At 47.4% G+C, this 12655-nt stretch overlaps 2 protein-coding genes across 4 annotated transcripts in view; both read left to right on the forward strand.

Annotated features, from left to right (window-relative positions):
* Window positions 1-2218, forward strand: part of LOC130164290 (sodium/hydrogen exchanger 9B2) — a 5555-nt gene extending 3337 nt beyond the window's left edge. Inside the window, exons 9-13 of one of the 2 annotated variants that reach the window (XM_056368932.1) lie at window positions 1-80; window positions 192-300; window positions 389-525; window positions 1252-1426; window positions 1513-2218. The exon at window positions 1-80 is cut by the window's left edge and continues 70 nt beyond it. In XM_056368932.1, coding sequence (XP_056224907.1) covers window positions 1-80; window positions 192-300; window positions 389-525; window positions 1252-1426; window positions 1513-1601 — 590 coding nt within the window. In that variant the 3' untranslated portion in view covers window positions 1602-2218. The remainder of the gene's footprint in view (window positions 81-191; window positions 301-388; window positions 526-1251; window positions 1427-1512) is intronic. The other variant, XM_056368933.1, reaches the window with a different exon arrangement.
* Window positions 2219-4673: 2455 nt separating this feature from the next.
* LOC130164291 (Fc receptor-like protein 5) lies at window positions 4674-12560 on the forward strand. 2 transcript variants are annotated; one of them, XM_056368934.1, is made up of 9 exons: window positions 4674-4726; window positions 4937-4969; window positions 6641-6749; window positions 7914-8062; window positions 8908-9153; window positions 9617-9898; window positions 10517-10759; window positions 11454-11585; window positions 11767-12560. In XM_056368934.1, exons 1-9 carry the CDS (start codon window positions 4702-4704, stop codon window positions 11874-11876), a joined length of 1329 nt encoding a protein of 442 aa, XP_056224909.1. In that variant the 5' UTR covers window positions 4674-4701; the 3' UTR covers window positions 11877-12560. The 2 variants fall into 2 exon arrangements, with proteins under 2 accessions (XP_056224909.1, XP_056224910.1); XM_056368935.1 differs by lacking the exons at window positions 4674-4726; window positions 4937-4969; window positions 6641-6749; window positions 7914-8062 and adding an exon at window positions 8117-8298 and having other exon boundaries at window positions 11767-12554.
* The last annotated feature ends 95 nt before the right edge of the window (window positions 12561-12655 follow it).

Consider the following 12655-nt stretch of genomic DNA (forward strand, 5'->3'; position numbering starts at 1 on the left):
TTATTGGCTTTGCCGGAGCTGGTGGCCTCTGTACGCTGGTGCTGGCCTTCCTGGCTGCTCTCGGCTGGAAAACCGACAAGGTACCTCACATCATCAGAACCACTCCAATCTGGATCAAACATCTGGCTTCATCCTCGTTTAAAGTCTTTTGACCTTTGCCATCATCCAGATGTGTTTGTCTGTCCATCCAGGCCCCGGTGGCAGCCATGGTGGGTCGGTCATGGGATGTGTTCCAGCCTCTTCTGTTTGGTCTGATTGGAGCAGAGATCACCATAGCAACCCTCAGCCCCAGCACCGTGGGTAAGAACCACACACAGAACAACGAATCATCGTATATATACAGTCGAACCACCACAACCATTTTTACGCCTGTTGTTGGCGTGTTCAGGTCTGGGTCTGGCCTGTATCGGCACCGGTCTGGTGATCCGTCTGCTCGTCACCTTCCTGCTGGTTCATTTTGGAGGATTCAACCTGAAGGAGAAACTCTTCATCGCTGTGGCCTGGCTGCCTAAAGCCACCGTACAGGTCTGTGTAGAACCCACTAGAACCACATCAGTGACCACAAGAGCCACTGAAAGGACCAACAAAACCTCTTCTAGGACTATTCCTAATCACAGAACAGACTTCCAACACCTCCTCAATCATGACTATAACCTCTTAATGATCACTAGACTCACCTACACCTACTAGAACCTTTTAGAGGATCTCCAGAACCTCCTCAATAACTACTTGTCCTCCAAAAGGACCACTGAAACCTCCTTACAGTCAACTAAAGCCAAAATGACCTCCTTAATGACTACTAGAACCCTTTAGATAACCTCTAGAACTTCCTCAATCAATTACCAACAGAACCCTCCAATGGACCCCCTAGAGCCTCCTCGGTGACTATTACAACCTTCCAGCGGACTAATAGAACCTCCTCAGTGATTACATGAGAACAGAAGCTCCTCATTGAACACTAAAACCTTAGAAAGGCCTTAGAACCACGTATACAACCACTAGAATCTCAGCAGTGACTGAGAGAACCACCTGAATGACCCCTACAACCTCCTCAGTGACGATATAATCTTCTACATGATGACTGTAACCACCCGGAGAACTCAGAAACCTCCAGAACCCTTAGTGATGACAGCTACCCCTTAACCCCCGTAAAGATGCCATAGAACCCCCTCGGTGACGAGGTGAACCTGGTGAAGACCCGTGGGTTCTAGGGTTCATGCTCGTGCTTATGTGTGTTTGTTTATTTATCAGGCTGCCATCGGCTCGAAGGCGTTGGACATGGCGAGGGAGGAGGGGGACGAGGCCTTAATAAAGTTCGGGTTGGATGTGCTAACGTTAGCCGTGTTAGCCATTCTGACCACAGCTCCCATCGGAGCGCTGGGTATCGGACTGGCAGGGCCCCGCCTCCTGGCCCGGCAGGTCAAAGGTCAGTTGTTTCACTGACTGATGTTTAAAATGAGATAAATGATTAGATCATACTGTTAATGGCATTTTTAAAAATCTAAATCTCAGCAGATGAAACAGAAGGTGGAACCACGCCTCCAAGCAGCAACGGGATTGGTCAAGAAAAAGACAACGTGACCCTTGAGAGCAAGCTATGAGGCCTCTGATTGGACAAACTTAAGCACTCCTTACGTACACTCTTTAGATCACAAACTGTATGTAGCCTCAAACAATTTATATATATATATATCGCTGTATGTTTCTTTCATGCTATGACATGCTAATACTAGCTTTTTGCTAGCTACTGTCACTAACCACGTGATCAACTGTTGTTCTCTGGTGCACGACAGGACGATTAATACGATTGATTTCATTTGATCGTACGATTACAGAACTCCTTTATAACAGTTTAAAGTTAGATACAAGAGTTATATTTAAAGTTATTGTTTATGAAAATCATATTCCAAAAGTTTTGAGTAAGTAAAAAACTTTGAAACTTGAGATGTTTATATTATTAGTTTATAAAAAGGTCAAAATTAAGATTTAGTAATTCAACTATTACTATTACCATCCAAATTACAATATGTACTATATAAACAATGATTATCATAATTTACTGTTAATATTAAAACATGGCGATATATGAAGTTAAACATTTGAATTTTGACTCAAAGTTTGGACGAGTATTGTTATTTTTATTATTCCTTACATTACATGTTATTTTCTTGGTTTCCATAAAGAAATATGAGATCACATTAAAAATATGAGGACACGGTTTCATCGTGTGTGTTTATTATTGTGCTCGTACAACGATCAGCTGGTGACGAACAGCGTGTCCCTTTGTTCATTTCAGCCACTGAACAACTGAACAGAATGCTTTACAAGTTTAATTACCTTTAACGACAAACTTCACTGTGATTTCCCGCTCATTATTAAAACTTGGATGTCGTGTATTTACAAATCAGTAGATTCCAGCTCACATTAATGTCACTGGTAGTTTTCAGGCGTTGTCACTGATTCGAAGTTGTTCATGTGGATTGTTTGGAGTTTGGTGACATCAGGAAGTAGCACGGGATCATGGGGGTTGTTGTGTTCGCCACCTCTGCCGTCACTGCAGTCGGCTTCTTCAGGTGTTTCCTGTTTCTTTGTTACTGATGTGACCAGTTTGCACATCACACCACAGCGTGCAGCCGTTTCCTAGAAACCACAGAGAACGAAAGAAACCGCAGCACCACATGTAGTGTTAGCAGTGTGGAGCACCCATGCTAAGCTAGGTCTGGGTCATATGACTTTAAATCAATAACACAGTTATTTCAAACTTAAACCTTGATTCTGATTCATTATCGATCACTTTGGCACTTATTGATCTCTCTCTTTATTGAGCCGTGCCCTTCATGTCTCTCCATGTGTCTGATGGTCGTCACTGATGAGACCCAATCAGGAGGAGAGGTGGTCTCCGAGTCATCGTTTCCAAGGGTTTCCAGACAACAACACAACCCCAGAGTCAGGTGGAGTCAGGTGGAGTCAGGTGGAGACAGGTGGAGTCAGGTGGAGACAGGTGAAGACAGGTGGAGTCAGGTGGAGACAGGTGGAGTCAGGTGGAGACAGGTGGAGTCAGGTGGAGTGGAGTCAGGTGGAGACAGGTGGAGACAGGTGGAGACAGGTGGAGTCAGGTGAAGACAGGTGGAGTCAGGTGGAGACAGGTGGAGTCAGGTGGAGTGGAGTCAGGTGGAGACAGGTGGAGACAGGTGGAGACAGGTGGAGTGGAGTCAGGTTGAGACAGGTGGAGACAGGTGGAGACAGGTGGAGTGGAGTCAGGTTGAGACAGGTGGAGTCAGGTGGAGACAGGTGGAGTCAGGTGGAGACAGGTGAAGACAGGTGGAGTCAGGTGGAGACAGGTGGAGTCAGGTGGAGACAGGTGAAGACAGGTGGAGTCAGGTGAAGACAGGTGGAGTCAGGTGGAGACAGGTGGAGTCAGGTGGAGTGGAGTCAGGTGGAGACAGGTGGAGACAGGTGGAGACAGGTGGAGTGGAGTCAGGTTGAGACAGGTGGAGACAGGTGGAGACAGGTGGAGTGGAGTCAGGTTGAGACAGGTGGAGTCAGGTGGAGACAGGTGGAGTGGAGTCAGGTGGAGACAGGTGGAGTGGAGTCAGGTTGAGACAGGTGGAGACAGGTGGAGACAGGTGGAGACAGGTGGAGTGGAGTCAGGTGGAGACAGGTGGAGTGGAGTCAGGTTGAGACAGGTGGAGACAGGTGGAGTCAGGTGGAGTCAGGTGGAGACAGGTGGAGTCAGGTGGAGACAGGTGGAGTCAGGTGGAGTGGAGTCAGGTGGAGTGGAGTCAGGTTGAGACAGGTGGAGACAGGTGGAGACAGGTGGAGTCAGGTGGAGTGTAGTCAGGTGGAGTGGAGTCAGGTGGAGTGGAGTCAGGTGGAGGCAGGTGGAGTGGAGTCAGGTTGAGACAGGTGGAGACAGGTGGAGACAGGTGGAGTGGAGTCAGGTTGAGACAGGTGGAGTCAGGTGGAGACAGGTGGAGTGGAGTCAGGTTGAGACAGGTGGAGACAGGTGGAGACAGGTGGAGTGGAGTCAGGCTGAGACAGGTGGAGTCAGGTGGAGACAGGTGGAGTGGAGTCAGGTTGAGACAGGTGGAGTCAGGTGGAGACAGGTGGAGTGGAGTCAGGTGGAGACAGGTGGAGTGGAGTCAGGTTGAGACAGGTGGAGACAGGTGGAGACAGGTGGAGACAGGTGGAGACAGGTGGAGTGGAGTCAGGTGGAGACAGACGGAGACAGGTGGAGGCAGGTGGAGACAGGTGGAGACGGTGGAGTCAGGTGGAGACAGGTGGAGTCAGGTGGAGGCAGGTGGAGTCAGGGTTTTTAAGGACTGTAAAGGTCGACGGACAAAGAGACATTGAGGACAGAAGCTGTAGCCGGTGATGACCCCTGAGGTCGGAGCCGTGCAGCACCTGACTCACTCACCTGTGTTGTTCAGAGGACGAGCTCCGACACAAACAGGAAGTGCTGTTCTTCCTGTCTGTTCAGACTCAGCAGCAGATCACAGCAACACAGAAGCCTGACGACCACAAACAGACACGTGCATCCAATAAGTATTGATAAGCATTAATAAATCAATACCTGATCTAAAGGCAAATTAAAATCTGTATTTCTGCTCTGGCACGGCGCCCCTCCCTCTGATCCCGCCCCCCAGTTAAAACAGGATGTTGTTGCGTCGAGGCGGTCAGTGTGAAACTTCTGAAGACACCATGAAGACGCCTCTGCTCTTCCTCTGTGAGTACAGACAGCTTCGATCAATAATCATATCCATCATCAGAAACACAAGCAACAGCTGAACAGATGTTTTTAACGGAGCTCTGACTCGTAGATATTTCAAACCTGTTCAACTCTTCGATTATCAAATAGAAAAATCTCATTTGAAAGTTTATGAAGCTGAAAATCTGATCGAGGGAAAAGTTCATCAACACAAACTTGTTGTTTCAGTGTCGATCTGTCTGACGTCTGCCCACGGTCGTGGTGAGTTTCACTGTGTGTGTGTGTGTGTGTGTGTGTGTGTGTGTGTGTGTGTGTGTGTCCATCAGTCTGTTGTGTTGTTTTTCTGTGGATGTTGATATTTAAGTTTCTGCTTCATGAAGCTTAAAGTCTTTGATGGACTCTGGTTTGCGCCTGCGGCCCGTCGCCCACCACTTCCTGTCTGACATCTGCTCGCTGCAGAGAGACGCCGTCCTCCCAGCAACAACCACATCAGACGCTTCAGCACACTGCTCCAACAACATCCGATCAACAGGGGGAGGGGGTCAGCTGATCACAGGGGGAGGGGTCAGGTGATCACAGGGGGAGGGGTCAGCTGATCACAGGGGGAGGGGTCAGGTGATCACAGGGGGAGGGGTCAGGTGAACACAGGGGGAGGGGTCAGGTGATCACAGGGGGAGGGGTCAGCTGATCACAGGGGGAGGGGTCAGCTGATCACAGGGGGAGGGGTCAGGTGATCACAGGGGGAGGGGTCAGGTGAACACAGGGGGAGGGGTCAGCTGATCACAGGGGGAGGGGTCAGCTGATCACAGGGGGAGGGGTCAGGTGATCACAGGGGGAGGGGTCAGGTGAACACAGGGGGAGGGGTCAGGTGATCACAGGGGGAGGGGTCAGGTGAACACAGGGGGAGGGGGTCACGGTGGATGGATGTGCCAACAAATCATCAGACTGAAACACCCGTGACCTCTGTTCACTCTCTGTTTCCTGGCAACAGTCGAAGCTGTTCTTTTTAACGCACCGTCATTCACTAACTAACACAGAGGTTAACTAACCCAAACCGTCTGTCCCTAACCACGACCGCAGCGTCGCCACATCATCAGACCATTGTCAAAGACGCAGGACAGCGGTCTGCGGCGTCCTCGACACCGTTAACAGCACAGAAAACAAAGCGCTCCGGCAGCCATTGTTGTTCCACACCAGAGACTGAAAACAAAGATGGACGTCGCCTCTGTGACGTCACCCTCAGGTTTGAAGCACACGGCGGGTGGTTCAAAGGTCAGGTGCCAGATTCACAACTAGAACTGTGCACCTGCTTCCTGTCTGTGAACCTGAGTCATGGTGCAACCGGCCCCTCCACCCCCACAGGTCGACACGAACAGACAAGACACGCCCCTTATCACCTGTTGGATGCTTCTGCCTGCGTCACTGCTCATCAGTCAATGGAAAGAATCCAACCAATCAACACATCGCCTCAGTACTTCAATCCATCCATTTTCTACCGCTTATCCTCTAGTAGGGTCGCGGGGGGGGGGGGGGGTGGGGGGGGTGGAGCCTATCCCAGCATCTTTTCGGGCGAGAGGCGGGGGACGCCCTGGACAGGTCGCCAGTCCATCGCAGGGCAAACACATAGAGACAGACAACCATTCACACTCAGCCACACCTATGGTCAATGATTCAAAGGTGCACGTATGAATTTGACACTCAGTCTGGAACTGGAGGATTTCTGTTTAAAAACATTTTACAGGTAAAAATCACAGTGAATCAAAGTTGATCTTTTTAAAACTTTTAAGTCTTTTTCTGAGGAAACTGAAATTAAATCAATTTTAAAGACTTTTTAAACCCAGTGTTGGTGCTGTGATGTAACCATCACTGCTCTGTCTGTGTCTGTCTGTCTGTCTGTCTGTCTGTCTGTCTGTCTCTCTCTCTGTCCCTCAGCCTCCGTCACAGTCGTCCCCAACAGGTCTCAGTACTTTGAGTATGAGGAGATCTCTGTGAGCTGTGAGTCCTCTGGAGAGTGGACGGTGTGGAGATACACAACAAAGAGGTATCAACAAACAACACAACACAGCACACAACAACACAACAAACAACAACACACAACACACAACAACACAACACAACACACAACAACACAGCACACAACAACACAACACAACACAACACACAACAACACAACACAGCACACAACAACACAACACAGCACACAACAACACACAACAACACAACAATACAACACAACACACAACAACACACAACACACAACAACACAACACACAACAATACAACACAACACACAACAACACACAACACACAACAACACAGCACACAACAATGCAACAACACAACACAAAGAGATTAGTTCACTACAACAGACAACAACACAATACAACACTTCACCTCATTTTTGCTATATTTGAGAAATCAAAGTTTCCACTCATGTACATAGAAACAGGTGGAGACAGGTAGAGACAGGTGGAGACAGGTACAGACAGGTGGAGACAGGTAGAAACAGGTGGAGACAGGTGGAGACAGGTGGACACAGGTAGAAACAGGTGGAGACAGGTGGAGACAGATGGAGACAGGTAGAGACAGGTAGAAACAGGTGGAGACAGGTGGAGACAGGTAGAGACAGGTGGAGACAGGTACAGACAGGTAGAGACAGGTAGAAACAGGTGGAGACAGGTACAGACAGGTAGAGACAGGTAGAAACAGGTGGAGACAGGTGGAGACAGGTGGAGACAGGTAGAAACAGGTGGAGACAGGTGGAGACAGGTGGAGACAGATGGAGACAGATGGAGACAGGTAGAGACAGGTAGAAACAGGTGGAGACAGGTGGAGACAGGTGGAGACAGGTAGAGACAGGTAGAAACAGGTGGAGACAGGTGGAGACAGGTAGAAACAGGTGGAGACAGATGGAGACAGGTGGGCAGAAATGCACCCTGGGACGTTTCTCTGTTCCAATCATCACAGTTCAAAGAGGAATCAGAGTTAATGATGACTGAAAGCTGAGGACATCAGACATGATCCAACACATCTGGACGAGGTTCTGACTCTGGCCAGATGGTGAATGGGTTGAACACATCTGGATGGGTGACGATTCACTCATGGTTATGGATGGAGAATGCAACTGTTACCATGGTGACTGTGGGTTGATTGACGTTTGATATCCTGACACATGTAGATGACGGGTTTACTGGTGTGTTCCCAGTTTGCAGCTGTCCCAGTGTGGGTCGGGCTGGGGCAGCGACACCTCCTCCACCTGCGACATGAAGACGGTCAAGCTGTCCACCAGCGGCGTGTACTGGTGCCAGTCTCAACACGGGCGCAGCAGCAACGCCGTCAACATCACCGTCACCAGTAAGAGTCACGACACACTGTCACTGGGTGAACACCTGGAGCGGAGGAAGTGACCGCTCGTGTGTGTGACGACAGGCTCGTCACAGGGAAGCGTTCACCAAAACAGGAAGTGGCTCTCTGTACGGTGACTCGTCTCCGTGGAAACCAAGACAGGCTTCAGGTTTTCACTCTGTTTATGTCCTCGGAGCATTTCCAGGCTCCAGCCGGCGGCGGCTTCGGTTTGTACAGTTACCATGGTAACGGCTGTTTACTTGTTGACAACCACAGTGTCCATGTGACTCTGCTCAGCCATTTACCGCTCTGTTGTTCCCGCTCACCTAGCATTAGCATTAGCATTAGCATAGCTACCTGGGCCCTCCACATGTTGCCATGGTTTCTCTAGGCTAATTCTCAGAGGACTGTAGATAGGGACAGGTAATGTTAAGATTTTAACGGTACAACTATTATTGATACTGCTTATTGATCCGGTAATTTAACGGTTCTCTTTTCAGTACTTTTTGTTATTTTGAAATAGAAAAAAACAAAAACAAATGAGGAGCATGATTAACATTTTTTGTGCCAAAATTACCCAGAACACCTGTGTAACGGCGCATCAACCACCTGTCCACCAGATAGCTTCACAGCAACAGCTGTTTCAAACTGCGTTGACAGTCAGAGGGTTTCTACCTGTGCTGAACGTCCCGTCACTATCAGGATGTATCATCAGGATTATTGTATGTTTTGGGAAGTTACAGACGACAACGCGACGATCAGGCAACAACCTTAAATCGCCCTCTGCACCGTGGAGAGGCGTGTCCTGTCAACACAGGTAAACATCCTTCATGAAAGTCTTTGTCTTCCTTCAGATCAGCCAGTGATCCTGCAGAGTCCTGTCCTCCCTGTGACGGAGGGACATGACGTCACTCTGCACTGTAAAACAAAGACCACTCCCTCCAACCTCCCAGCTGCTTTCTATAAAGATGACGTCTTGATTGGCTCTGAGCTCACAGGTCACGTGATCATCCGCAATTTTTCCAAGTCTGATGAAGGTGCCTACAAATGTGTGATCAGTGACCACGGAGAGTCTCCACCCAGCTGGCTGCTGCTGAGCGGTAAAGATCGTTATTGAATGTTTTCATACGTATAGAAACTGGGCTAAAGTTCCTCAGGAGGAAGACAAAACTACAACAGACGGAAAGTTAAATATCTTTCAACCTGCAGAGCATCTGTTGGTTTTTATTCTACAGCTCAACAATTAATCGCAATATGATCAAGTGCCGCATCTCAAACACAGGAAGTGCAGTTTTTTGGGTTGATAAAGTAAAATGTGTCGTAACAGACAATAAATAAAGAGTTCAGCTACAGAGACGCACAGATCAGATGTTTGTCAACAACATCATCATTCTTATATTTTTCCATGTAAGTGAAACATGATCCTCCAACTGAAACCATGACTCATTACAATGTGATCTCTTTGGATGTTGTTCAGATTTTCTTCTAAGTGATTGGGATCTAACTGTTAAAAGACTGGGGTGGTTCATGTTGCCATGACGAACTACGTCTGTCTGTCCACAGATGACTCTGAGCCGGTCTCTCTCACGGCGTTTCCAGACTCGTCCCAGCTGATCGAGTACGAGAACCTGTCCCTGAGCTGCGGAGCCGACAGCGGCCTCCGCGGCTGGACGGTCCGAAGGTTCACCACCTTCAGCGGGAAGCTGTCCAGCTGTGGAGAGAAGTGGGGGACTCCCACCTCCTCCGGCTGCCACATCCACACGGCCAAGCAGCCCGACAGCGCCGTGTACTGGTGCGAGTCGCCTGCCAGGCAGCGCAGCAACTCCGCCAACATCACGGTGTACGGTAGGCGACACAACACGAGCGCACCGAGGGTTTCCGATGATCGGTATCGTTATTTCTTTTAACCGATAAAATCAAATATCTTTGAGTAAACGTGTGACTGTGTGACATTTTAAAAGGGGCGGGGTCAAACATCTTATCGGTGATAATAATAATAATAAAGAACATCTTCATGTCACCAGGTGAGTCGGTTCACAGGTGAGAACAGAAATCCAGCAGTTAACTCCAGTCAGGCTCTTTACAGTCTGTGATTACAGCTGATAATCACTAATATTCACTCAGTGATCAGTTTATTAGGAACATTAAACTGATGGAGTCTAATGCAACAGTCCTGCAGTAAATCCTCCTTCATGAAGGTGTTAAAACCGTTTCAGACAGATGTTGATGATCATTGTGGAGGATGTGTGACATTATACAGCTGTTTCTCTTATTTACCTACATTCACTGATAGAAACGGGTTGGACAGAATAATACAAACACCTGGACGCCAGTAACAGGTTTATCCACAACTTCTGCCCAATGGAAAACCAGAGAAGGCGGGTCGAGCTGGTACCACGCGGTGGAGAAGGAGAAGTCTGTATCCATGTTGTGTTTTAAGTCTTTTCAGTCTCTCTGTTTCAGATAAAGCAGTGATCCTGCAGAGTCCTGTCCTCCCTGTGACGGCGGGAGAAAACGTCACTCTGCACTGTAAAACAAAGACCCCTCCCTCCAACCTCCCAGCTGCTTTCTATAAAGATGGCTCCCTCATCACAGAGACTACAGGTCACATGACCATCCACCATGTTGACAAGTCTGATGAAGGCCTCTACAGCTGTGACATCAGAGGTCATGGAGAGTCTCCGCCCAGCTGGTTGTTTGTCAGAGGTGAGCTCAGGTGTGAACTCGACTGTCAGAAGTTATTTACATTTCAGATTTTAAGAAAATTTTATTTAACTTCACAAAAATGTGAAAAGATTTTAGCTGATCAGTGATTTTAATCTGTGAGATCTGCAGCTTGTGAATTTGTGGCCTGAACACAGAAACACAGTGACATCTAGTGGTGTGAACCATTTCCAGCAGCTCAGGTGTCGTGTTTAAACCTCATATAAATCTGTCTCTTTGGATCAATACATGACAGTATCTGTGGGTCATGTCCCAGTACACATGCTACAGTCATTATCATACTTCTTTCTATGGCTGCACCATACGCAAAAAAGTGGGGCACGAGGGGCTTCAGACTTTAACTCCTTATTACTCATGAATTATTACACATTCATCTGACCGCCTGACATTCTTAACACATTAAGACTTGTTCATTCAAAAGATAGAGATTAATAAAATATGACTGAGCATAAACTGTAAACACAAAAATGAAACAATTAGTTGATTAATTTATTATTTTGATAACTCTGTAAATTGTCTTCAAATTTAAAAAAACAAACAATCATTTCATGGCTCCAGCTTCTCAAACATGATCTGCTTCTTCGTTTCATTAAATCTGACCGTGCTTGTTGATTTGTGATTATTCTGGGCTACTGATTGTAGATATTACCTGACCAGGTGTGTTTTGTTTTTCCAGACACGCACGGCTCAGCTGCAGCTTCTGAATCAGCCGTGACTATATTGACAGTGATCCGCTACATCGTGGTGTCCTCTCCATACCTGGTCTCCACTTACCTCATGGTGTCCAAGTATCGACAACGGCCCACAGGTAACACCCTGAATCACTCACCGACCCTCTGATATCTAATGTTACCTCCACAACAGGGCGGTAACTGTTAACCAACCAATCAATCAATCAATACTGTATTATAACATACTTGGTTTTTAAAAAAGAAAAACAACAGTTTCTCCTGGTTAATTTTATAAATATTGAGTACTTAACTCTGCAGAAAGTGCCCTGCCTGTTCCCATGACGACGCCCACACCTGGTGAGGACGATGAGGAATTGGACGAATATGATGACGTCATCGCTAATGTCACCACCGAGCACCGTTTTTAAGCTAAACGCTCCTTTCAGTGTTTGTGTGACTGTTTTTTTGAAATGCTGTTTAACTTGTGAGATGAGATGCTGTCAGACAGACAGTCAGTCAGACACGCAGTCAGAGACAGACAGACAGACACACAGTCAGTCAGTCAGACAGACAGACAGTCAGTCAGACAGACAGTCAGTCAGACACGCAGTCAGAGACAGACAGACAGACACACAGTCAGTCAGTCAGACAGACAGACAGTCCACAGTTCATCCCTTTGACTTACCTTCCCTGTCGTTGGACTAGTTCTTTGTGTTGGTAGTTTTTGTTTTTTCTGATATTTGTATAAAGTTTTTCTCGTGTCTTTTTCACTGTTATTGAATATTTTGTCAATAAAGTAAAAGAGCAGTAATGAGTTGTCACAATGAGCTGTGAAGCTTCATATTTATAGTCACATTAATGCTGACTTGGGCGACTCGTACTGGTGTTATCAGGAGCATCACTCAGGGCATCAACACACACCTTCATCAGATTTTTTAGAATACACAAGATTGAAATGTTTTAGGCTGTGTGGAAATATAAGGATATACTGTATTTACTCCTGCGACCAATCATTAATGAGGTGAACTCAACTTTGTAGTGCTGTCTGAATATATAGTGAGAGCTATTATACCTTATCATAGTGGAGCCATAATGCATCGTGAAGAGCAGTGTACATTAACCAAGTGATATCTACCATCATGCATTGTGCTTGTGCTGAAAGACAGAGTGGCACAGATAAACTGACCCGAGTTGTGTCCGAGAGCGT

This window comes from Seriola aureovittata, chromosome 23, assembly GCF_021018895.1.
Source record: "Seriola aureovittata isolate HTS-2021-v1 ecotype China chromosome 23, ASM2101889v1, whole genome shotgun sequence".
Taxonomy (NCBI): domain Eukaryota; kingdom Metazoa; phylum Chordata; class Actinopteri; order Carangiformes; family Carangidae; genus Seriola; species Seriola aureovittata.

Excerpts from the sequence above, each read along its gene's own strand:
- LOC130164291 (XM_056368934.1), top strand. The coding sequence starts at position 4,702 with ATGAAGACGCCTCTGCTCTTCCTCT. Across the intron at positions 9,154-9,616 it reads CAGCTGGCTGCTGCTGAGCG|ATGACTCTGAGCCGGTCTCT; the intron begins GTAAAGATCGTT and ends GTCTGTCCACAG. Across the intron at positions 9,899-10,516 it reads CGCCAACATCACGGTGTACG|ATAAAGCAGTGATCCTGCAG; the intron begins GTAGGCGACACA and ends TCTCTGTTTCAG.